This window comes from Equus asinus, chromosome 25, assembly GCF_041296235.1.
Source record: "Equus asinus isolate D_3611 breed Donkey chromosome 25, EquAss-T2T_v2, whole genome shotgun sequence".
Taxonomy (NCBI): Eukaryota; Metazoa; Chordata; class Mammalia; order Perissodactyla; family Equidae; genus Equus; species Equus asinus.
This window is the reverse complement of record NC_091814.1, coordinates 49,371,399-49,398,162: the sequence shown is the minus strand read 5'-3', so window position 1 is coordinate 49,398,162 and position 26,764 is coordinate 49,371,399. Positions and strand designations below refer to the sequence as shown.

At 40.0% G+C, this 26,764-nt stretch overlaps 1 protein-coding gene across 10 annotated transcripts in view; it reads left to right on the top strand.

The window, feature by feature from the left end:
* DNM3 (dynamin 3) overlaps window positions 1–26,764 on the top strand; it is a 510,735-nt gene that overhangs the window by 479,745 nt on the left and 4,226 nt on the right. For 3 of the 10 annotated variants that reach the window (XM_070498077.1, XM_070498081.1, XM_070498082.1), the window contains 3 exons: window positions 628–854; window positions 1,421–1,657; window positions 21,407–26,346. In XM_070498077.1, the coding sequence (XP_070354178.1) occupies window positions 628–854; window positions 1,421–1,657; window positions 21,407–21,476 (534 nt within the window). In that variant the 3' untranslated portion in view covers window positions 21,477–26,346. Of the gene's footprint in view, window positions 1–627; window positions 855–1,420; window positions 1,658–6,307; window positions 6,682–21,406; window positions 26,347–26,764 lie in introns of those variants that run through there. The other 7 variants (XM_070498080.1, XM_070498078.1, XM_070498084.1 and 4 more) reach the window with 3 other exon arrangements.

Below are 26,764 nucleotides of genomic sequence, written 5' to 3'. Positions count from 1 at the left end.
TGGAACCTCACATCAGTCCTCATCACTGTTAAATAGCTTCTATTGTAAATTTCTAGACAGCAGAGAGTGTATCACTCTTTTTTGTAAATCAACTTGCATAACTATATAAGGTTCTGTATTTAATAAATATTCACTTATTGAAGCTAATTCCTTTTGAGATGATGTTGAAATCTGGGGTCTTGATAGTATCGCAGCAATTTTGGTAAAAGCTAGGTCAAGGAATGGGTAACTTGTGTTGTTGCACGGGTCTCTTTACCTCATGGTTTCCTGTTGAAAATATTGCTGCTTACCTCCTGGTACCTTCCCTTGTCTCCAAGCCAAGCAGCCTCAGACATCGTGGAAATGCTTGCACAGCCAACAGGCCCTGTTCTGGCGAGGGCAGGGTTTGGCCCTCTTTTCAACTAATCTTTGTCTTCCTTTAGTGTCAACAGCCATAAGACAGAGGGGAAAACTGTTACTGGTACCAGTACTGAGGGTTGGGGCATACTAAAGAAAAGAGCAAACAGATACGTGATGCATCCTTTTCCCAGAGTGGACTTCTGTGGACTTTGTCCACAGGCTCTGAGCCAGTTTATCATTCGATTGCTCATTCATTCCCATTTTTACTTTTCTGTGGTGACCTTACAGGTTAAAGATTTCATCAATTCAGAGCTCCTAGCACAGTTATATTCTTCAGAGGACCAAAATACTCTGATGGAGGAATCTGCTGAGCAGGCTCAGCGCCGGGACGAGATGCTTCGAATGTACCAGGCCCTTAAAGAAGCCCTTGTGATCATTGGCGACATCAACACCGCCACTACGTTCACCCCAGCGCCGCCACCGGTGGACGACTCCTGGATACAGCACTCCCGCAGGTAGGAAGTCAGCCCCTCACCCGAGGCCTGCCAGGCTTGTCCAGGATCATTTCCCGAGCACACTTCCCTAAACCAATATGAATGCAAAGAAAAAAGAGGAAAAACGAGACAAGCTCAGGAGTGAGAGAGTCAGACACCCCAACTCCCTTCAAAAACAAGCATGATACACCCTTCCACTGGAACGTTATACAGCCAGGAAAAAGAGTAAGGTCTTTAAGGCACTGAAAGGATAGTCAAGTTAATGTGAAGCTTAAAAAAAAAGTTGTAGAACGTTGTGTTCTATTATGTACAGAGAAGGAATTGAGAGAGAGAGAGAAAATATTGTAGAATATAGTTAAAAGGATGCGCAGGAAGCTATTGGTTGTCTCCACAGAGGAAAGGGGTCGGGGAGGGAAACTTCGTTTTCATCACATCCTTTTGTACTTTTTAACATTTGAAACATGTATCTGAGTTACCCAGTCAAAAAATAATTTTTTAAAAAGCAGTCAGGAAGTCATGAAATCTTTCTGGAAGGATGACCTCAACAGGAAGGAGGAGTGGGCAACCTGCTGTCGTCTCTTCCTCAGGTCGCCCCCTCCCAGCCCCACCACCCAGCGGAGGCCGACGCTCAGCGCCCCGCTCGTTCGGCCCACGGCCGGCCGAGGGCCCGCGCCCGCCATCCCCTCCCCGGGGCCCCACTCGGGGGCGCCCCCGGTCCCCTTCCGGCCCGGCCCGTTGCCTCCTTTCCCCAGCGCCAGCGACGCGCTCGGAGCGCCGCCGCAGGTCCCGTCCCGGCCCACGCGGGCCCCGCCCAGCGTCCCCAGGTGAGTGGTCTGCGCGCCGCGGACACGCGGGATGCTCTTCGGTTCTCTTCTCAGAGCATGGCAGACAAAATTTATTTGAAAAAGAAAATTGCAAACATATTCTCCTACACGTTTGCAGTTTTCACCCAGGAGGGTGATCGTGGGGGAATTGCTGAGCCTGCTGCACCATTTAAAAACCAATACGTGGTCTAAGCCTCTCCTTTATCAACTTGGCACAAACTAAATGGGACCAAAGAAAACTGGGTCCAAATGAATGATAATTTGGCAGCTGTTTGTAGAATGTGACAGAGAGCTCTGAAAGGAAAGAGCCGTGGCTGGGCTGTTGCAAGCTGTGTGTTCCTAGGTCAGGAGAGAATCACCAGCTGAGGCCTCACTTTGTCCATTACCAGAGGAGTTCTAGAAAACCACGGACTTCAAGGAATGTTATCCATCTGCCCTCTGAACTATGACCCTTAAACGCAATATTTTAACTTGAATGTAGGCTGAGGAAAAATCTGACTGATTAATCTGCCATTGCTTTTGTAAAAACCATGCATAGAAATTTTAACATAGCCATCATGATTGCTGTGTGCAGTCACTAAACATGAATGAGACAGAACACTGTACGTTGGAAGAATACATTTTGGCATTTGTAAGCAGATTTTCAGGCTTAACTGTGAAATGAAATAGCTAATAAATAAGTGGAACTTGAAACTCATATAGTTGAAGGTGTAGTCTCACCTTCATACATTTGCAGTCAAAATATGTACAATGTGTATAATTAGAGATTTTGAAAATAGAAGGAATTAGGAGTTTTTCCTCAACATCAGGAATTTTAAAAAGAAAGAAGATTAGCCCATTCAGAAAGCTAATTTTTTAAAAATTCAATTCAGAGGGTTAAAATATTTGTATACTCCGTGAAGGAAAACCTTGCTATATACATGAACCATAAAAAGAGAAGCGACTTCTGCCCCCCATGAGGCCTGAGTCCCCTCAGCCTCTGACCGCAGAGCTTACATTGATGTTGATCTTCAGGCTGTCGGCTGTAATGAAGAGAAGAAGGGGCATCTTAGACTTGTAAGCAAGGGATGCAGTAGGAATAGCGGGGATGTGAAATTAGAAGATCTGGTTTGCCACAGACCTCGGGCAACTCAGTTAACTCTGAGCCAGGAGTTCCTCATCTGTGAAACAGGGACAAATTCAGCAAGGCCATTGCCCAAATCATTAGAGATGAGGTATTTGGGAGAATCTGATAAACTGTAAAGCACTGTGGTTGTTGCTGTTATCACCATTTTGGTCCTAATCAAACAGGACATGTGTACTTTCAAATCTATTTTTTCTATATTTTCTAAAGAAATCTATATTTTTTCTCTAAACTCAGTAGGTTTGGCTTATCATTTAGTTGTAACTAAATTTGAGCTAAATTTCTAGTAATAATAGTAAAAACAGAAGCTCATATTTATTGTGCTCTCAGTGTACCTGAGGCACTGTCCTAAGGGCTTTGCAGGTACATTTTTGTTTAATACTCACTACAACCCAATAGGATAGGATATCATCTGTTTTACAGACGAGGCCCAGAGGTTAAGCAACTTGCCCAAGGCTGCTCGACTAGGCCCTAATGGGGCTGGACTTTAATCTCAAGCAGCCTGACTAGAGAGCCCCGCCTCCCAGCCACGATACCATGGTTTCTCAACCTCGGCGCTATTGACATTTTTGTTGTGGGGGACTGTCCTGTGCATTGTAGGATGTTTGCCAGCATCCTGGCCTCTACGTACTGGATGTCAGTTGCAATCTCCCAGTCATGACCACTAAAAATGTCTCTAGACATTGCCAGTGTTGGGGGGAAGGCATAAAACCCCCCTCCCCTTGAGAACCATGGCACCACAGTAGAAAAAAGACTTTTCCTTCCGTGTAAAAAAATATAAGTATTGGCATTGAGCCTCACTACAAGCAAGAGTAAATTATTGTTTTAGGAGATCTCAGATTGACTGGGAAAGTGTCTGCCATTGTGCCAGGAAGGTATGGAGGCCATTGAGGGAGGGGTGTTGGGAGTGGGAAGGCGGGAGTCCCATCCAGGAGTCTTGAAGTTGGCTATTTTGTCTGTTTAGCTCTAAGAAGGAACCAGAGTAACTTGGTGGTGCCTGTCCTCGGGAATGAACATGCATGTCTTGCCTGCTCGCTTGGCTGCTTTACCTCTTGGTTTCAGATAAGCTGGCTTGCCAGTCCCCTTCAGAGAAATCAACTGTTGAATGATAAACTGGTTTGTTAAGCGGGGTGGAGTCGCCCTGGGTATCTGCCAGCAGGCGCATAGAAGGTAACCGGGCAGGAATCGGTAGCCCACACTGGACAAGGGGAGCCACCAGGTGTAATGCGCCTGCACTTTATAAGACAACAGTTGTGTTCTTCAAAATTTCTAGAATATTCTCAAGGTCCAGACCCAGACTTAACTTGATCTAGCCTTGCAAAGAGTCTCAAATGTAAAACAGAAATGAGAAATCAGAGTAAAAGAGTAAAGTTGGTTGTTTTGTGCTGAGCCTTCAACTTTCAGGGCCAGTTCAGCACATTGGGAGGGAAATCCCTCTGGGGGGAGGGGGTGTCACCTGAGAGAGAGCAAGAAAGACTCTGTCAGGATCCTTATGCCTATTAAAGTTTAGCTTTAGATGGAGAATTCTGACCACATAAAGTCTGTTTTCAATAAAAGCCAGAGCAGGAATCCTACCAAATGCAAGCCAGAAATGAATGGGGTTTAAGATTTCAAAAAAAAGAAAGAAAGAGAAAAAGAGAGAGAGACAAAAAAGAAAGGAAGGAAGAAAGAGTTGAGAGCAGCTCTTACTGAAACTTCACCTTGTTCTATTTATTTATATATTCTCTTTTCCTCCATGATTTGCCTACATTTTCTCTATTAAGAACTAAAAAAAGTTGAAATGCCATTATCCATCATCTCCAGGAAAACAACTCTTAGCTTTCTGAGAAGGAAGTTTGATTTTTTTTTTTTTTTCAGTTCTTTGCTTGCTTAAGGGCCCTTTCTCCTCTTTTATCTGAAACCAGAAACTCATAACGTGACAAGACAGCCCAAGCAATGTCCTGCCGGCTCCCTGTTGGGCTTTAGTATTACAAAGGCAATAACTGAACTTTTAGACGCAAAGATTCTGCCATTCGGCCTGTGCCTGTGTGTAGTTTTCTTCTAGATAATTCGCAACTTCATTAGCAGGTTAACGATTTTGACTTTTCAGAGCACATATACTTTTATTTTGACCCTATTAAAATGTAATGCAAGCACACTCGCAATTATACAGAAACCATGAGTGTTCTGCTTTTTTAAAAAAATTATTGTATCTTTCCATTCCAATGTAAAGGAAGAGGAAGGAGAGAGGCTGGTGGAGTCATTTTTGGCCGAGCTTCTCTCAGCTGCTCAAGCTGTTCTGGTTTATGCGCAAAAAGCCTTTCAGAGAGGGAGCTGGAAATAGTGCAAACTGCATGCCTGTTTTAATTAATTCCACCTGAACTAGGGGAGCATCTCTATCCCAAAGAGACTCACCAGTAGGGATGCTTCTGTCATTAGTAAGCTGAGTGTACACAAGTCTGATCTGTGGAAGATTTTCTGTTGCCAGAATATTTGGATTGCCCCCTCCCCTGTCACCCCCAGTCAGCTTCTCTGAAGGGGCTAAAACCCAGTTTGAAATCCCAGGCAGTTGTGGCCTTGTTTAGCAAGATGATCTTAAACAGACATCACCACCTCTTTAGGGGCCCTATTCTCTTACTTGGAGATCCTAATCTTCATCAAACACTAATTTTAGGCCTGATGTAGCTATTTTTGGTTATAGCTTCTTAAAATTAGTTAATTGGGAATCACAGCCTTTGACGTTAACAGAACAAATTAACTGAATCAGAGTGTGTTTTTCCTGGCAACAGCCGACTCTGGCATTATTTTACTCATTTGTCTTCTCCCCTTCCCTTGGACTAAGCTATTTTGCAACGGTCAAAAGGGGATAAGGGTGGGAGGAAGGGTCTCTATCCAAGGAAAAGCAAACTTCATTTACCTCATCACTCAGTCTTCTATTTAAAAAAATGTTGAAAAATAGCAGTACTTTCTTTTAACCACCCTTGTCACCAAGTCGGATGGTGTCTTTTAAAAATGGCAAGAGTGAATCATAGGAAAGGATTTGGCTTTTACTCCAGCTCATCCACATGACAGAAACACAACATGGAAACCAAGAAATGCTCCACTGAAGGAGACTCTGCTGAGCCCCATGGTGAAGTGATGTCTGCACCGCAGGGCCCGTCCGTGGGTAGCATCAAGATTCTCCCAGGGCAGCCCACTTATGCCTGTTCCGTGACTTAGGCAGTTTCCCTGACTTTACATGGCCTGCTTCAAGAGTCTCTTCACAGTCCCACATTCTCAGCAATTCACTGCTAAACCGACCATTTCAAAAGATACATAAATCCCTCAACATAAAGAGAGAATCGATGCACTCATGTTGGTTTCTTTGCAGAGGTAAAAGCCATTTGATTCTCTACAATTTAGTTTAATCTGGTTTTAAACATTTGACCTTGATGCCCTGCTGTGCTCTGTCTTTTTTACAAATTTTATATGTTGATTTAATTGACAGTTAACATAGAATCCCTTTCACTTAGGGATATGGTCTCCTTGTTTTGTTTTGTTTTTTTCAGCCAGTCCCCCAAATTTTGAGTAAGGAGAAACCCACAATTCTTATGAGTATGTCTTTGCATCCCTAACATCAAGGTTTGGTGCCATGAAGGATGACGCTGCCGAGCCTTGAAGTCGTGGGCTCAGGGTACACGGACAATTAAGCGACTTATGTGACTAGCCTGTGTCTGATTTCCCCTGCAATCATGTACTGGAAACATCCCGGCTTCCTCCTTCCTCAACAGCCCTCTAAAAGTACTTTCTCTTAGCAGCTGAGTGTCATGCGGACAAATGAATTTGTCTTGTGATTTCTGATTTCAGCCATGTGCTTTCTGTTTTCCTCACCATCCTTCCCCTTTAAAGAACAAATAAATAAATATATGATTAGGTATTCTGATTTTTCAGGGAACAGTTTTTATTTTTAGTAACTAGATTTAAAACTCAAGCAAAGATCTTTTTGGGGGGTGAGGAAGATTGGTCCTGAACTAACATCCATTGCCAATCTTCCTCTTTATGCTTGAGGAAGATTGTCCCTGAGCTAACATCAGTGGCAGTCTTTCTCTGTTTTATATATGGGATGCTGCCACAGCATGGCTTGATGAGTGGTGCATAGGTCCGTGCCCGGGATCCGAATCCACAAACCCCGGGCTGCCAAAACCGAGCGCACGAACTTGACCACTACACCACTGGGCTGGCCTCAAGCAGAGATTTTTTTAAAAAAGTATAATGGCTAAGAATAGAAACAACTTTGAGGTATCTTTCTGATTCTTAATATTTAAGGCATCTCATGAGGCTACTATGTTTCAGATTTGTTACTGAAATCCCAAATGTAATTAATAATTTTTTGAAGTTTTAACATGTGTTGTCATAGTGCTTACTATAGTTTAATAAAAACAGAAACTTTGACCACAAGCTGTTCATTAAAGAAAATGTCCACTTTAATTTAAGCCCCTCAATTAGACATCCCGTCAAAAGTCATTCAAATTCCACAGTGATGCTGGTTGAAACATAATATTGCACTGAGGTGAATCGATGGTTAACGTGAAAGTTTTTCATTCTTCAGGTCTTGGTTTCAATCTGGTTTAAGTGAAAGTAAAATTAGTCTGGTGGTTTCCTTCTTGGGTCTCACAAACTTGACTCTACCTTACACAAACATCTCCATCCTGCCGCAGGTAGAATGACTGGCAGTCTGTTTAGATGAGGCCCAGGAACAGCACTGCAAGTGTTCTAAAGATCAGAATTTAGGAGCTTTATAGATGTGGCAAGGTAGACTTCAGATTGTCTTTCCGTTTTCAGTGTGTCCCTTATCCTGCTTTCCCAACATCCAGTGTTGCCGCATGGTAAGAGGAAAAGGAAACTAAGAAAGGATCTACATGAGGCAAAGTACACACAGCATAAATGCAGGCAGGCGGCAGGCAGCGTAAATATAACAATATGCCGCTGTTCACCAGTGGTAACTGGCATTAAGTTAACCAAACACACTGCTTTCACGTCTTATGACAAATAATAGCAAATGGGTCTGTCATTGTTCTCTTTGGGGTTCTAAATTGCCAAGCTTCAACCATTGCAGGGAAAGGCTTTCTGAGTCTCAGGGTACCCAGCCCTGCCCAGAGTTTCACCTGATTGATAGAGGAAGACAGCCAAGACAGGAGTCTGGCAAAGGAGCCACTGACCAGTGAAAAATGCACAGTAAATGATTATTATTCTTCCTGTGGCAAGTCAGCAGCAAACTGTCACCAGTTGGAATCTGCTGAATGTTCCTATATACAAGTTGATGTCAGCTCAAAGAAAAGAACAGAAAAGAAAAAAAATTCCACCCAGTTTAAGCAGACAGACACACCCAGGCTAGTACTTCTATTTCATGGCTGCCCTCTTTTGTCTCCCTTGCTGTAGGAAAAGAATGATTTTACAGGGAAAAAACCTTCTCACTCAGACAGTTATGGTTAGATGGCGTGTTTATCAATGACTTCAGAGATTCATGGCACAACATGATCCGTGGCTCTTTCAGCTCTAAATTTTATCCAAGCAGCAAACTGCAAGAATAGGCTGCTGGGCGCTTCTTCCTTCCCTCTGATTTATCAGCTACTCTGAAAGATTAGAAAGGAAATTTAGCTTACTAGAGTTGTTTTAGCTGATAAATAGCCAGGAAATTAAACGTGAACATGGAAATGCTGCATCTTTCACTCAGAATGTGCTTTAAATGCCTACCTCCAGCAAGATGAGAGAGAAGTTGAGGATTTAGCTGAGGGCTTGATGATATTTGGCTGCTTGTCATAACTTTATTGCTGCTTAAACATAGAATTTTGAAATGCCCAACATTGAAATCCTTTAGCTTACTCAAGCCAACGTATTGTAATCGTTGTCTGGGGGAACCTCTGAATCTAAACACATATTTGCACCCTTTAGTTGCCAAATGAAATCCATCTGGCTTACCAAGTGCTGTGGCCAAAGGAATATTACACTTTTGGTCTGGCCAGTATTTTTAAGTGTGGTGGGAGGGGGTGGTGTTGGAAGGGAGTTGGGTTTGAGAGAATCTGCATGTGTATTGATGCCACATTACCAGTATTTAGATGAAGTTTAGGTCACAGGGTGACTCTGATCAAAAATAGAATTCCTACCTAGGGCGAAGTCTAGAGTCACAAGGAATTGAGGCAGCCTCCTCATGGCGTGGCACTTTCTTTTCCTTCTGGCTGCTTTTCAGGTCTCAGAGCCACATGATAGGCAAAACCACAAGTAGCAAGTGCTCTGATTTCTGGAATTATTTTTTAACTATTCCCATAAACACTAGGAAATGTCCACCCCTGTGTTCCAGTCAAAATTATCAGCTCACATGAATTGTAGAAAGAACACATTCCATCCAAGGATCAGAAAAAATTGCCTAAGCAAAATGGCAAAATTCTCAATCACTTATCATCAATGACAAGGCTGGGCCTGCTTGACTTCAACTCCTCAGACACATGGAGAATTCCAAATCTTCATAAAGTCAACATTTTCCCCCATTGGGATTAGTTTAAACACAGAGAAATAGGATAAAGTGTAAATAATGTTCTCACTGCTCTTATGAGAAATGTGAAGTTAATATAAAATTTAGAAATAAGCTCCATTCCTTCCCTGCTTTTTGTGTGGAAGGGCTGAGGAACCAACTGAGAGAGAGAATAAGGTAAGACCTGGATGATCGCAAGCTAGATACCCCACCCCAAGGGAATCCCCAATCTTCTGTTTGAAAACCAAGGGGAAGTGAGGCCATGTGAGAAGAAGATCTCAGGTGGCTATGAACATAATCTGGGAAATGATCTTATTTTACAATCAAATATACTAGTTGCCTCAAGCATGTAAATATTACCTGTATTAGGTTTCAGATTTCCATGAGGCAGCATTTTCTAAATTTATTTTGGTCAGTATATATGACATTCATCTAGAATGAGACCTCTTATAAGAGTAGGAGATGAGAAAGACTTTCAAAGGTATTTTGCAGCCCAGAGAGTCTAAGATGAAATGATTCCACTTGGGAATGGATATTTATATAAGATATATTCTGTACCATGTATTTTTTAAACTTTATATTAGGATTATTCTCAAAGCCAATTTTAAGAATGAGTGAAATTTTTCCCTCAAATAAATCTCCCCTTTGTATTGTGCTCAAAGGCCTTTGTCAGAAAGTCTGTGCTCTGCTCTGCCTTTAGACCACCACTCATGGAGGAAAAGCTATAAAAACCAAGGAAAACGTCTACTTACTTTTAAAACAAATAGAATTTCTTTTTGCTTCTTAGTAGTGTTGGAAAATATTTTAATGACTAAAATAATAAAACTTCATGTGAGGCAAAGTCTACCTTAATTACTGCCTCTTGGGGTGGAAAATTAAGGAAACGTTAGTAAATGTGTTAACTAGAGAAACCACTGCAGTAATTTCCCTCCATATATCTGGGTCTAAAGTCAAAATAAAATCCATGCTACACATATCATTTGAAAGAAAGCAAACTTGTAGTGTTAGCTCTTACCATAGCTCTTACTCAGGACTGAAATTAATAGACCACAAAAGTCCCTGTGACTATCAGTAGAATGTGATGACCTTACCCTGTATTTCAGTTTAGGAATCTGTAGTGGGGGATGTTGATATGATTGCTTAATCTGTTTTAATATTTCAAACACTCTAAATTACCCCATTACCATCTTAATACTTAATACTTGAAAGTGAATAAGTATATTGAAAACTCATTTTAAAGCACAATGTCTTTGAATAAACATGTTGAAATAGTGTTTCTCACTTTTGCTTAAAGCTTTGGTGTGTGACTGATGACATCTTATAGATTTTCTTCTTTTTTACTATCCCCCCCTTCAACCCAGGACCTTTTCTCCGTATGTGGCTATCTGATAGATAGTGTTCATTCGCAGTCTTCTAGGGGCCTGAGCAACACGTGGGGCACGCCTGCCAGTAACCATTGTTGCTGTGTTGTTCCAGAGTCCCCATCCCTGCGGAGCAAGAAGTCTCAGTAAAATATCCTTGAGGGTCACAAGGAATCTTTGCAATTTATAAATATTTTCATAGTCTCCATAGACTGTTCAGCTTTCAGTTAAAATGTTGTTTTTTGTCATTAAAGTTTGCTTTTCTATTTTTTCTGTGAATTTCATACCATGTATTAGAGTGCATTTTGAGATGTAAAAATCTCTAGCTAGACTAATGAAGGTAGCATCGACCATGGTCTCCAGTTCAGAATGTTAAATCAGACAAGCAAGGTTTCAGAATACGTCTCTTTACTGCATTCTCTTGCACTCCTGCTTCGTCGCTCATCCTCCTGATTTCCCTCGTGTCTCATTTGGTCCCTGCACCCAAGTATATAGGACAGTCTTGCTTTAGTTGCTTACGCCGGACACCTGCCTTCTAGCTGTGTTTGGCAGGCCAGAAGGATGAGGTAATAATCAGAAGAAAATGTTCTGGTTCTTTGGCCTGATCCACGCACAACATTATTCAAAACAGTTTTCTGTGAGTGAGAACAGGGTTACTTTGAGATCCCTTGGTCTAATACTCTGTAGGAGTGTGGAGGAGCAAAGCTGTAAAGTTTTTTTATCCCTTCTAGAATAATGGAAATATAAATCGTATCTGCCTTTGCCGATCCTTTCAGTGATGTTCACAGACAGATGGATGTAGAGAGGAGAACTTTTCATTTGTAAACATTTTGGCTTTACTTTCCCCGAGTTCAGCCGACTTCTCGAGCACAGCTCCAAGGTCCTTACAGCATTGTTTTCCTAAAAGCATATTTTTTGAGCTATTTCTCCAGGATGATGGCAGTTTTTGTAAGACAGATGCCTAAAAGACATATGGTTTTCATAGATTTTTTCCGTCTAGACTAGCTTTATTTAGTGACTTTTGGTCTGAATTGGTCTAGTTAAAGTTTCTGTAGGAGCTTGTATAAAAATTTAAAATGTGGGCATACCATTAAGGTGTAAAACAAAAAGTTTGACTTCTTATTGGCAAGAGATTAAAAGGGATTGGTCGAAAATTTCCTTCAGGTTAAGCAATTCTGATCATCCCTTATGCCCACTCGTCCGTTCCACTCCCATAACACTGTCCAAAATGGAAAGGCTTACCCTCAAAATCCGATAACTGCTAAATTCATATACTTCTCACTGTTCTCCTGTGTGAATTCTTTGTGCTCCAGTGGATGAGTGTGTGTGTTAGAAAGCTCTAATTCTTTCTGCAGACTCCTTACATGGCCCAGGGGACATACGATTCCTTGCCCTTTTAGCACCAATTTTTACAAACACAGCATTTCCCTTATTTTAAAAAAGCGCCCAAGAAGCCACTGAGTAAAGGAGATGGAACATTCTGCAGTTTTTGTAATGCTTTCAACCACCGATGAAAATTCCGTTTTAAAATGCGGTTTTTGAGCCAGTGTCAAAGACTCGTTTAGAAACAGTGTGACAGTTTAAGAGGAAAAGAATTACTTCTGGACCTGCCCAGAAATCGGCCTTTTGCTCCCTCCTTGGTGAGAGCTCAGGCCGCAGATCCAGTCTCAGATGAACAGCATCAGAGCGAGGAGCCTCGTGGACGCAGAAAACGTGGGCTGTGCTGTCTCCGCAGGGTCATCCCTTGGCCTCGCACCCAGCTTTTAATTGGACTTAGTCGCATATTTGTTCACTGACATGGCAGCTTGCAAGGCACACTGGCTCTCTGTTTTTCTGTTTGCTTTAAACTTTTTTGTTTTTAAACTTTGAGCTCTAAGGCATGTTAGAGCTCCTCCTGCTGGAATTTTTCATCTTTTTTTTAATCACTGGGATTGTAATTAGTAAACGGTAATTCTGTCTCCGTTTTGCACTTGGACTGACGGAAGTGACAGGGAAAATATCACATGGTGCATTTAAAACCGGCCTTTTAATTCACCAGGTGTCACAGTCAGGCAGAAATGAAACATTGGTGCAACGTAAATCTTCCCTAAGTCTTCCAATTCCTCTGCTCTGTTTTTTCTGTTACAAAAATAAAAGAAATTGGAAAGTGAGCTTTTCCATCAGTATTTCTATTTACATATTTACCCTCTCTGAGCTGAGGCCCCAGGTCAGATACTTGTGCCTGGAAGTTTCTTGCTCTCTATCAGAAAGGGGCAGAAGTCTTTTTCCAGCTTTCCAAAGCAGAAATGAATGTTAGACTTCTGTACAGAGATTCAAAGTGTTGCCTTTTCCCTCCCCATCTTTGCTTCTTTTTCTTCTTCTCCCTGCTTTGAGATGACAAAGGAATGTGTATCTCAAAGTGGAAGTTTGCCTCGCCCAGTAGCTTGTTCTTAGCACCTCCTTCCCAGCCTCTCCTCCTTCCCCCAAATGGTAAAGTTGGCCAACCCCTTCCCCTGGTGCCTGGGGTGGGAGTGAGGGGGAAGGGCAGGGAAGAGGACAGAAGATGATGAAGAGGGTTAGAAATAGTTTTACCCCAGCTACCATCAGTGGGACTAGGTTTCTACAGCATGTAAGTTCTCTGAGATCTCTTTGGGGATTTCTCAAAGGAGAGAAAAAGAGATGGGGGGAGGGAAGAAAGGAAAGGAGGAAGGATGGAAGGAAGGAGGGAGGGAGGGAGGGAAAGAGGGAAGGAAGGGAGTGGAGAGGGAAGGGAAAAAAAATAATCAAACAGGACACTGCCTAACCTCATTCAATAGCCATGTGCATGTAAATCAGTTTAAAAACCACATCCTTTCTCTCGGTAGTTTTCTCAACACTGTATTCCTCTTACCTTCTGCTTCTCAGCATATCTTTTAGTCTTTTCCTCTGCCCAGCTTATGTGCTGTCAGTGATATAGTGGAGAGGTTAAAATATAAAAAATTAATCTCAAAAGTAATGCTTTTTAAGAACCATGTTTTAATCCAACTAAAAACCCTCTAAATTGTCTGTTCTATCAATTAGGACTTGGAGCAAAACAAGTCGTTATGACACTTGTGATAAAGAATGAGACAACGCTTGGTTTCTCAAACTGACAGTACTTTTCTAGCTTCCCTTCCCTTACACATACGATCTCCTATTCTGGGAATGCTAGTCCCCTCAACTTTCCCTGTTTTCTGGAAGTCCTTCCGACCTCCCAACCTCCTTCCAACTCCAGGCTCAGACCCCGTGTCCCTGAAGCTCCTGAAGCAGAATCCCGTCGTAGCACGTATCCCACTGTTGTCATTGTCTACTTTCTCTCCCCATCTCAACTGGAAACTCCTGGGCAGTGACTGGCTTTGTTTCTGTACCTCTAACTCTTCATACAGCGCCTAGCACAAAGACATGGTGTGTTGAGGGGATGGGAGAAGACACAATGACTTGACGTGCAATATTTAATCAAAATATATTTTGAAATTAGCCCAATATTTAGTGTATTTTAAGAAACAACTTAAACACAAATGCTTTCTCTCTCGTCCTATTCTGTTGAAAACCGTGCCTGGATGAATGCTATTGTAAAATTCTTTTTACAAGTCATAAACTGAGCAGTCGCTGTGGGCAAATCGTTCTTTAAGCTGCCTTTTTGCTGCAACCACAGAAGTGAGTATATTGTACCATCTCTAAGGGTGAAATCCGAGTCAGATATTTAAGACAATGTAAAGAAAGTGTGGCAAGGCAGATTATATCACCATTTATCTCAGAGACTAATTTATACAGCATATTATATGTTTGTATCATCAACTAAGAATTATGGACTGTTTTTCTCCTTATATTCTCATTTCAAATTCCATGAATTGATTCATAGTTTTCCAATGACATATGTTATAAAATCATGGGTTCATTTTCACAGGGGAAAGAAATACTGGCTCTAACATGTAGCAAGAATCATATTAGAGAATTCCTTAAACCTTTTAAATGAATTCCAAGTCCTATGTTCTTTCCAACATCTACAGCAAACTATTCTTGGACAGTCTGTTACTAAGGCTGAAAAGGCCAAAAATATGCTGGATAGCATCCTATAGTATTTTTGATAATAAATTACAAAATATTATCTTCCACGTGGACAAAATCATGACTGTTATAGCATATTCCTGAACTTAGCTTTATGCCTTCTAGATATATAAACACTGTTTTTTGAATAAATGTTCGAAATAAGAAGCAATGCACAAATACAGTGCTGAAATGTAAAATACTATGTCCCGTAATCTGTTCTCTCATAGCAGACGTTCTCAAGAGGAAGTCCTGGGTCATAGTTAGTTGCCTTTCCATTTCACCTAGAGCTGCACTCCTGTCTGATTCCTTGCTTGGATCCGTTCACTGGTTCATGTTCGTTAAACTACCGGTTGGGACACTGCCCTCTGCAGGTGCTGTAGAAGGCTGTCAACAGGATGAGGAGTAATCTCAGCTCATGGGAAGTTTATAATGTTGTTCAGATGATAAACTATGTACACATGCCTCAAACTTTGTAAATGATGCAAGGATTAAGTAACTCAAGAGGATCGTGAAGAAGTAAGGCATTTCAGTTCCCGGAAGGGAGATTCTGTGGGCACCCGCCGACCAAGCTGGCTGAGGCCTCCACAGCCATTTTGCCTGGAGCCGCTCTGGAGAGGAGCTCAGCAGAGCCCACTGTGGGAGGCGCTCTTCATGATTTTAGAAAACTCACAAGCAGTTTCTGGGTTTTGTCCTCTTTTGTTTAGTCTTCTGAGAAATTCGCCAGATGTAGCCAAAAAAAAGAGAGGTGCCTTGCTTCTTGTGGTCTGTAGACAAAACCCTTCATTGTTTTTTTGACCTATCTCATCAATAAGATAAAAAAGTTGGGCAAGTTGATGTCAGATTCTAGTGGCTCCTAGAAACCTGAGATGTATAATGCTCCCATGATCCCAAATGTAACTGTACGTAAATTGAATTTTGAGACAGTTATATTTTAAAGCTTCAATTATATTTAATAAGTAGAACATGTGGTATAAAAGAAATATATTGCACATCCTTTTTTGATGCAAATAACTACCATCTAAGACAGATATCGCTCCTCTAGAAGTATGAATCTGTGTATATCTTTCTTTGAAGGTTTTCATTTTTTAAAAAATTTGGGTCCACTTAGCTAATTAGGCTGGACTTCAGTCACACTTTCTCCAAAGATGAGAGTTTGGAATGGACATTTAGAGAGGCTTACTTTCTCTTACCTACTACCATTTTCATAAACAAATACAAGCTTCCCTAAGCAAGTAGTTACTCTTCTGGTGATGACTAACAAGAAAACTGCCATAGGATAGTATCTTGGTCTTTACGAAATAAACCTAAAACTGATTTGACCCATACGTAAGTCTAATTCACAAAGGTATCAAAATATTCCTACAACCATTTCTTCATCTTTCTTAAGATTTTTTCCAACACTTTCTCTTTTTTGCTCATACTTTGTCTGGCAGGTGAATTGAATTGTTGACAAAGCAAGGTCAAAATAATTTATTATGCCTTAGAACAGTGGCTTTCAAAGCATAGTCCCAGCAACAACATCATCTGGGAACTTGCTAGCAATGTCTCACCTCATTAGAAACTCTGTATGGGACCCAGCAAGTTGTTTTAACAAACTCTCCAGGGAATTTTGATGCACAGTCCAATTTGAGAACTGTTGCCTTAGAACATGCCAGTGTAACTGCCCAATAGAAAGAACCTTGGACAGGGAATCAGGAGATCTTGGTTTAAGCACAGGAAAGGAAAGACACTAAGCTACATAGACCCAGTCTGACTCACACATTAACCAGTCAGATCTTTCCCACTTCCCATCCTGAGGAGGAATAAGGGCAGGGGCAGAAAGACCCAACCATTTCAGTCATCAATATTATGCTACCAGGAAGCAAGAAGCTAAAGGTGATTTCCACCCTCACCCCCCACCCCACCGCTGATGCACCAATGCAGTTTGCCCTAGTGAACTCTCCCCCAATCCCTGTCAAGATTGGCCTCACGGCATGAGTCCTGAGAATCAGCTAACCCAAAGAAGAGCAGATGAAATTTAGTTCTTCCATTCTTAGAAGACAATCAAACGAGATGCTAAGACAAATAATGCATTCTTCTCTCTTATCGGTGAAGCCAGTTTCTCCCCTCACAATGCCACCCACCCTGTGTGAGGATTTGACTTTCTTAGAAAATTTGTCATTGTCCAAAATACTGTAAACGGTCCATCCCTGCAGCTACAAATGCAACTTCAAGTCTTACATCCTTCCCTTTGATTTGAAAGCAGAAACATGGCCCTTCTATCGTAACCATAAACCGCCCACGCACAACACAGTGTTTCAATAAACACTAAGTGATGCAAGATGCTCCATTTCAGTATAATGGGTTACTTAATGAAACCCATCACTAAACAAAGCAACTGAGGAAAATTTGGTACAAAACAAATAACTTCGCTTTGCCCAAAACAAACTGTCTTATGAGCTGAATGTCTTTGGAAACTCTTTGAATGGTTAGGAACTGGACCAATGAAATTAACCTCAACAGTAAACCTTAAATGTTTTTTGGTGTTTAAGTTGGCAAACACCTTAGCATTACTCATTAAGAAAATTCTCAATGAACTACTTAATACTCCTCTTGAATTGCTTTCTAATAGAGTTTTATATACAGATTATTGGGGGGTTATTATTTTAGAAATAAAATGATGCTGGTTTCTTCCAGAAGGTTTGAGGGACTCTTTAGGAAATTACTAAATACATTTACGGGTTACTTTAACCTGAAACTGGGCATATTTTAAAGATGTCATAATTGTTTTGAGAGAACATGATGGAAATTTTATCTTTCATTCTTTCTGTCATTAACTCACCACACAGGTTTGCAGTGCCTGTTAGTGTAAGGCCTTAGGGCTTCCCTTAAAGAGTCCACAGTGGATGGTTTTCCTGATTTATTTACTTGAGAAAAAAAATGCTATGATCCAAAGACCATCCTAAGTTATTTGATACGGTGGTGAATCAGACAAACAAAAGGTCTGGCACATAGCAGAAAGCTGTATTCTCGTCTCCTGCTTTGCCTTCTTCCTGCAGTTGCCCACTGCTCTTGTCCGGCTCTTGTCCCATCAGTGTGGTGCAAGAATTGGAGGAGGAGATTACTGAGAGTTGCTGTGCCGTCAGAGTATTTAAATCTTCCTATTCTCTGTCTTCCCTTCAATCCTCACCACTTAATTTTTAGTTTCTTTAACCTCATTATAGACCTATATTTTCTGATGACTTTCAAGTTTTATATGCTGCAGTTAAAATCATATTTGCCCCTGCATTGACCACGTTATAGTATTTTCAAGCTCCCAGAATATATTCTCAGAGTCTGAATTACAAAATTTTGCCCTATTTTTTCCACTTAAAGTGGGATGCTATAGTAAAACTACTTGCAGATTTGTCTTATCCCACTTATCCTCCACTATGAATAGATTCTGAGTTCTTAAAAATCCTGTAGCATAATGCACTGTACATAGTAGATATGCAGTAAACATGCATGCAGTGTATGACTGGAAGGCACGTTACAGATCATCGAGTCTGTCTCCTGCTTCATAGATGAGGAAGCTGAGGCTTAGAGAACTTTAGTTGGTTAATGATTGTACAGATTGGCAGATGGAGCTAGAATCCACATCTTTTGGCTTCTGATCCAGGACTCTTTCTGTGTAAACTTGTTGCCTCAAGTATAAGCCTCTGACCAAGGCCTCAAAGTGTTGCGTGCCTGGCGTTGGTGGACCTGCTCACCTTGACCTGGTCTGTACTCTAACCTGGCTAAACATCTCTGCTTAGGCACTTTTCAGTCATTCACTTGTCCATTATTTAATAAATATTTATTCACTGCCTTCTAATCACATTATACTAAATGCTGCATACATGTAATAGATACAGAAGATGTGGTCTCTGCTCTCAAGAAATTTGCCATCTACTCGGGGAGACAGGCAATAATCTAGTAAATAAATACATAATTACAAACAGGGTTAAGTGCTATGAAAAACACAAACATCATGAATGATGGGGGCATGGTTAGAAACTATAGGATAGTCAGGAAGGGCAGAGGGATGACATTTAAGCCAAGAACAAAAGAATCAAAAGAGAATTCAGTTTGCATTCCTTTCTCTCTTGGCTACAGTCCGTGGTCAAAGCTATCCCACACACATGAGACAATTCCCAACCCACCACACCACGCTGTGTCCTGCCTTTCACTGTGTTTGTGGTTTAAGTTCTACTTTTTTCAAATAAAATCCCTTAATTAAACTTATCCCATTATTGAAACTTCTGGTGGAGATTCCCTCCTTCAAGCTCAAATTCTGGCCAACTGTCACTCCCCTGTAACTGCTTAATTGCTAAGAATACATTTCTATAGATTCTGTGACTATTTGTCAAACTCTCTGAGGACGGGGGACCTATTATTTACTATTCCAAACATCTACTGAAGAACGGAGCAGTCAAATACTCTGTAGGTAGAGTTTCCAAAGGTCTAAATCCTATACGTCAGTGTAGCTTATTTTTTGGCAAAAGCAGTGATTTACTAACGAATGCCTTTGTATAATGTAAAGATCAGTGGATATCATGAGCATTCATTAGTTGTTCCTCACTTGTAGGAGTAACTTTCATTTATTCAGTTGTCAAACATTCAGTGGCTGAATGACAAACACTGAGCCAGACACGCAGGAATACCAAGATGAGTAAGACAGCCCATTTCTAATCAGTGGAGAGAAACATATAACCCTAATTAGGATTCAATGTGATGATTATTAATAGAAATATATTGAGATGCTATAAAAGCAACTGTATCAAGATCGGGGTCAAGATGCGGGAAAGTAGGTCAGAGAAAACTTCTCTGAGGTGAGTCTTGAAGAATGAATAGCAGTTCCAGCAGATGAACAAAAGGACATTGAGAACATAACTGCATGTAACACCATGCTGAACACTGTGTGAAACAAGTTAAGTGGATGTGACCTCTGGCCTCTAGAACCTTCGTGTCAAAGGAGAAAATGATGCAGGTTCAAGATTCAGGACAGAAGTTAAATAAATACGGTCATTTTAAATGAAAATGAGGAATATGCTAGTGAAAGGGTGTGTGTTTTGCCTGGTCGTAAGTAAAAAGGAAATTATGGGAGGATTTTTCCCAAAAGGGAATTCCAAAACATTTCAGGTGGTCACAGTAGCCAGTAGCCTTTATGCAGGAAGAGGACTTATTTGTTTACTCAAATTAAAAAGCTAGTATTGATTGGTTTAGTTGTGTTACTGGGCCTATAAAGTATCTCTAATTTTACTTTCAAAAATGGAGTGTCTGCTTCAAATGAGACCAATGTAAGAGGTTAAGTTGGAATGCCCCTTCCCAAGGAAACTTTTCCTCTGAAGCCTCTGCAACATTTTTCGGGTACAGGAAGCAAAAGGAACTCTATTAATGTCTAGGCGTTTTTGCCTAACTGGTCAGTATTTTAACCATTAATCAACAATATATCTTTTGCTTTGATTTTTTCCTTGACTGTCTAATTTTATTTTATAGCTTTGTGATTTTTTCAACACAATTTCATAATCGTTTCCTTTAACTTTTCTAACTTCACTTCTTCATACCTGAGAAAGGACATTTGATTTGATCCATTTAGTGTTCAGCACAGAAGAAAATTCCATGCCATCACTATAATTCCAGAAGGGGTCTTGCTGAAAAAAATCAAGGGAGAGTTTTATCAAGAAGAAAGGTTTCAATGTGTAGAATTTGTTGAGTTTTGTTAGTTATAAAAATCACTCCCCACCATTCTAACATATGAAGGCAAGTACGCACACAAAAAGCTTATTAATCCCTTTAGGAAATAAATGTCAAGGTTCAGGGAATAGAGAGCATTGCTTGGGAAAGTTGAGATACTTGGGTACAGGGATATTTCATTCTCTGGACTTTGTTTATTCAGGAACCTCTGCTCTCAGAAACACCATTACTATCAGAAAGTGAGCAAGGCTACTACTACTAAGGAAACTTTTAGGACCCAAAATAGGAACTAGAGCTCACGCAGTTCACTTACTCTGAGCCTGTTTACACTTATGGTAGAGAACTCTCAAAACCTGGATTTTCTGATTTTAACTTTTAAGTTTTAACAAAGGCAATGAGAAGTGATAACGTGACAGGGAGAAAAAGAGGAAGAATATTTCATAAAGAGAAATAAAAATTCGAAACCCATCTGTTTTTGAGGCCTAATACACCTTATTACATCACGTGTCACCTAACGACAGGGATACGTTCATTAGGCAATTTTGTTGTTGTGCGAACATCACAGAGTGTACTTACACAAACCTACACAGTATAGCCTACTACACACCTAGGCTACATGGTCCTAACCTTACGGGACCACCATCGTCTATGCAGCCTGTTGTTGGTATGTGGTACGTGACTGTAGTTTCTGAAGCGAAGGTAACAGTGCAGTTTACTCTATGGAATCCTACTGTACTGGCAGAAATGTGCAGTGTGTTGTAGGTGGCTTTTAAATGATTTAATATTTTTATTAGTATTGGGAGGGATGGCTTCAGTTTTGAGAAAAATTTGCATAGGAAAAAATACCTCATTTTTGTTAAAAAATGCTGAGTGAATAAAAGGTGACATTGTTAAAATCATTACAGATGGCACCCACCCCTGCTGGCCTGTCTGTGCATGAGCATGTGTGTCATACGATGGCTCTTTCTCAGTCTTTGGGACAGCCTTCTGTTAGATATTCTACTTGTTTCTTTACCTTTCTCTTTCTCTCTTTCTAGCCGGAGACCACCCCCATCACCAACTCGTCCCACTATAATCCGTCCACTTGAATCCTCCCTGTTAGACTAAACGAAGTATCTGGCATGGCAATTAATTACTAATGAATTATGCAAAAGCAAAATATTTGATAACCCTTGCAGTAAGTCATGAGTAGTCGCATGTGTGGACATCAGTAGGCAAGTAACCAGTTTTACTAATGCGTTCATCACTCATCCTCATTGCTCACGGATGTCAGACCTCTGGAGTTTGACTCTTGAAAACTGCTGACCCTTCAAGGCTTTGTATGTTGTATTGACCAAGGTAGGTTTGTATAGCAGCCCTCCACTTTGGGGACCATTTGCCTACCCTGGCATATATTTGCAATTGCTTTGGACAAGTTTCCCAGTTTACCTACCAAATGTAATTCTTAAGCGATCTGAGATGGTGGGCTTAGACTTAAACCATACCTATTCATTTTCCCACATTCTGTTTTGGCTGACAGAAATTATGTGTATTGCTAATGTTTCCACCTACTCCATAATTACCTATTTAGAGCCTCTTTCCTTCTTCTTTATTTCATAAGACTGCTAGGAAGTGATTTTTTAAAATTAGGATTCCTTAAGAGTAAAACTTTTCCAGAAGCACAAGGTAGTTTGCGAAGGAAAAGTGAATGCATTGCTTGCTCTAAAGAGCTTCTCATGCCCATGTGTTTTGCTTCATGCTAGAAGCGCGTTCAACAGTGAATCAAAGCTTGTTTTTTGGTAGTCAGTCAAAAGATTTGGCTAGTTAGTTTAGAGTTCAAGGAAGAAGCAAAATAGCACATCTCTAGAAGTGTCTGGAAAAAGGTAATTTCTTTATTCACTTCTGTACTCAGTTCCTCATAGGTTACAGTGAGGGCTGACGTGGAAAATGTTTCATTTTTCATATTGACCTAATTTTAGGCATGGCTAACTACACTTTGAAACTAACTCTACTTTATTTTTTTATTTATTTGGTTGGTTGGTTGGAGCAAAAATATTTCTCTCTTTCCATGCTAAAGTGTACTTCCTTTATGTAAGAAATTTTCCTACCTTTAAAACAGTTTTAATGTAACTTTCTATCCATTCTAGGCTTTCTGAATAAATCTTGAGCCTTACTGTAGGATAATCATATTTAAAGAATTGAACCTGGAATGGAAGGAAAAGTCATTTAGTGAGAGATGCCGTGGTTTAAGAGCAGAGCTCACTTTTTCACAGTTATACCACTTCAGAGTCTCTATCCAGGTCATTCCAGAAAATGGCATTAAGACACTTAGATCTAAAGCAAATTGGCGATTTCTACCATTTCTGAATTTTGCAAAAGCCATTTAGCCTGGAGGTTAATAGTTCAGTCTTGAGGCTGAGTTTTGGACTACCTAGGACCTAGGATTAGCATGTAGGAAACAGCCTGAAGCCAACAGGAATTTTGTCTGTTAACTGTGCCCAGACAGCAAACCAAGCATTCACTGAACAGTGGCGTCCCACGACACTATTTCATATTCTACGGAAGTCAATCAGGTTTCACCAACTGAAATGTCTCTCTTTGAAAGCAGCAAACATGATTTGTATGTTAACTTAACTTTAATTTCCTGTGTAATTTATACCCAAAGCACACACTCATAAAGTATGAAGTAAAAACTTGTAACCATTATTAAAAAGAGAACTTGCCAAGTTGAATGGCATTGTATTGAACTTAGTCTAACAGGTTACAGCTAACTCACTTATAATAGGCAAAAATCAGAGAATTTAAGATTTATGAAAAGGGCATTTCAACTTTTAAGTTACAAGTGAGTGTATAAAGAACGTCACGTCCCCTCAGTCTTCTCATATGTTATTTTTTCTCATTGGAAAAAAAATTAACTTTTTGTGAATGGAACAGATGTGCAAGATACACACTGGCTTTAAAAATAATGTCACAGCTAAATGGAAATATGTTAAATAAACATCCATAGTATAATAAATAATCTATAGTGAGATCTTTTCACAAAATTCCCTCTTTTTAAGATTCCCTTTGCTTCTTCCTTTGAGTTCTCTACAATAGGCAGCTAAAGGATTATATACTTCAGGGTTTGGCTTCGTGCTAAATGTGGTTTTGCGTTTTGCTGTATTTCAAAAATTTCCTTCTGTTAAAGGAAAATATTGTGGATAACCACTGGTGTATTCTCAGATCAGCACAAATCATGTCAAAGAAAATTGGAGATTTTTTCCAAGTTTCTTTCCACTGATCTTATGCAGTCATAAACAATGGCATTTGTCATCCTTGGCTTTTGCTCTCAGATTATAATCCCAGTGTCACTGTCCCAGTTGTCTCTGTTTGTGGGTCCATTTTTGTCCTCTTTTACTTTTAAGTTATTTCTAATAGAAGCCAGCCTGGAATTTCAGCAGTCATGTTGGAGAATATTTTCAGTTTCTGCAGTACTATGTCAAAGGATTGGTATTAATCCCATTTCCCAAAGAGTTTGCATTTTACTGAAACGAGATGTCTATGTGAATGAAGTCGGAAGCTCTAGGATGTGTGTAGTTTGAAGTGCAGTGTTTATATCAGGGCTTAAGATGGGAATGTTGCTTAATGAGCTTTCCAAGTATTTCCCATGCCACTTCTAATCTTCCATGTGACTTCCTCCTAACTGATTGCTCTGATGTTGTCTACACAATAGATGTAGCTCCATCCTGTCTAGTATAATAAAATAAAACATACAGTGTTTTTAGGATTTGGAAAAATAAACTGTATATGTTTATTTGATAGGTAAATCTATTTTATTGTCACATGCTATATCTTGCATGCTTATTGACTAATTGGAATAACCATTCACTCAATTGTGGACAGATGATTGAAATAGTATTGATTTAGAACAGATATATTGCATTTCCTGAAATCGACTCCCAAGATTACTCTTCTGAATATTGCTTTTAGCTGTGCTTTGTAACATAAAAGAGCAGTAGGGTCTGTTGATTAGCAAATTGCCTACTAATTCAGATACAAACTCATTCTATTCCCAAACATTATAAGGAAACCACTACCTGTGACATAACTATAAGCCTTCTGAACTTAGAATTAAAAAGTAGTCATATAGATTAATTTTATGACTTTTTAGTATAGACTGTAGCCATAATTCTCAAATATGAAATGGGACCTAATACCAGTATGTGATAAATGTTGATGTTTTCTGTGTACAAACCCATTTTCTATGCATGTGTCTATATGTATACAGTATATACATAGTAAATTTGTTTCTGTAAGTATCTGTACTTTGTGTCCTTTTGGGTAGGTGGACTTAAGAGCACTTGTTCCAATGCTGCAAGCATGAGTGTGATTGTATGTGCATTGTACATAGATGTTACGTATGGGTGTAAATATGTATACATGTGCTTTGTATGTGTGAGTATAAATATATTTTTTAAACTGTGCGAATACAAGAGGTAGCTTTGAAGGATCTGCCGTAGGACGTGATAACAGTGGTTCATTTCTGATAACGTACATGAGGTATGCAAAAATGTCTCCACATTGTGTTCATGCTGAGAGGCACAAAGCTCAGAATTACCATGACGACACACTAGAGAACATCCACAAGCATTTCTATCTGAATCCACAGCAGTGCTTTCAAAGAAGAAATTACCTTGGCTAATATAGTTTGATAAGAAGAGTAAGATCTGGAAACCAACCTTTAAGATCTCTGATTAGAATTATAAATTATCCTTGAATTGCTGAGCTGAGTCTTGAAAAGCTAAGTCGGTATACATAGTCATTTTTTCTCTATGGTAAATGTCAAAAAATCAAGTAGAGGTTTACAGCAGTGTAATAAAAGTAGTGTATATTTCTGAGTAAATTTGCTGAAAATGCAGGGGAGAAGTCAGCTAATATCTCAGAGGTAGGTTGTCCATCCACTTTTTCAGGTAAACATTCCTCATTTGGCACACAATGTGATTATTTGAAATTGACAGGAATCTCCTTGACATTGAGCATAAAGCCTAAATAGTAAGTCTCTGAACTGTGGAACTCAATGAAAGAAGACAATACGTGAGACGCGAGCCATGAGTTTTGCATCATTTCACAAGAGGACTGCTAGCTGTGAGCTCCGAGTTAGAATAAAGCTAGATGATTTCAGAGAAACAATTATTAGTGGACTAGATCACTCAATCCCTTCCTAAAAGCTCCAATGTGTCTTCTAGATAATCTTAAGTCATCCATCTAAATGGTATGTTTAAAATCATGTGGTGCTCTGTATTGTGAACTTTAAGAATATTTTGAAGCATATGTAGTACTTGCACTGCTATTTGTATGCATGTGCAAGAATGTATGAACGTGCGAGAGCAAGAGAGGAAACTCGAGGGAAAGTCTCCTGTTTGTCTTCAGACCTGTTCATACCAGTATGTTGGTGAGGCGTCTCACCTTTCTGGTCTGGGGTTTCACACATGGCTCAGCTCAAGGCATTCGTTTCTTTTGAATTTTTACCCTCAAAATCGTTAAACTTTGCTGATTATATAATGGTTTCAAAATGATGATAAAAATTACTCTATCTAACCTCTTGTATTGTCTGCTACCAATTTGATAAAAAATTTTTCCTCCCAAGCAGAAATTCCACCATGACTTGATTTGAGTTTAATGTCATACGTACGGCCTTCGTTTTGCTTGCTTATCTCCATTTCTTGTCTCTCTCTTTTCTGAATCCAATTCCTCTTTTGCTTTTTTAAGAAGAAGCAGTGTACAGAAGCAAAATCTTGTGTTCTCTGTTGATTCTTTAATTAATTTGAGCCAGAATGCTTTTCACTGTCTTCTTAGCACTTTCAGGATTTCTTAATGCTGATACGTGGATGGACTCTGTGAATGGAATTTTTGAAGCAAGTTCCTAAAGCCTGTATCATTCTTGAAGGTCACATGTACCTATCGTGAAAATGTGAAGCTGTATTTCTGAACCTGAAATAAATGATCACATTTGAAGGACTTCCCCCTTCCTCATTCTTGCATATGTTTGAGTTATGTCCATGCACATCAGTAAGATCTGAGACTTCTCAATATTTATAACTCTTTTGATCAAATTGGCCCACAATTACCAATGTGCAAAATGATAGCATTTGTCATTGCTGTCATTAATTTGGGGAAGGACAAGATTTTTAAAGGAAGGAAATTGGACAAATCAAAGGCAGGAGAGTGGGAGACATTTTTTGCCTGATCTGAAGTCACTGTGGTTACAAGATTAAAGGGCACAAACCTTAGACACCTGGAAGATACAATATGACACTTTCCAAGAGGTACTGTGGTATTTTGCTATTGAAAAAGGAGCGTTCATGAAATACCCTCGGAAGTAGAAGGAGGAAGAATACTCTGCCCAAATGTTAGGTCCACAGAAGGCATTTCTTGCA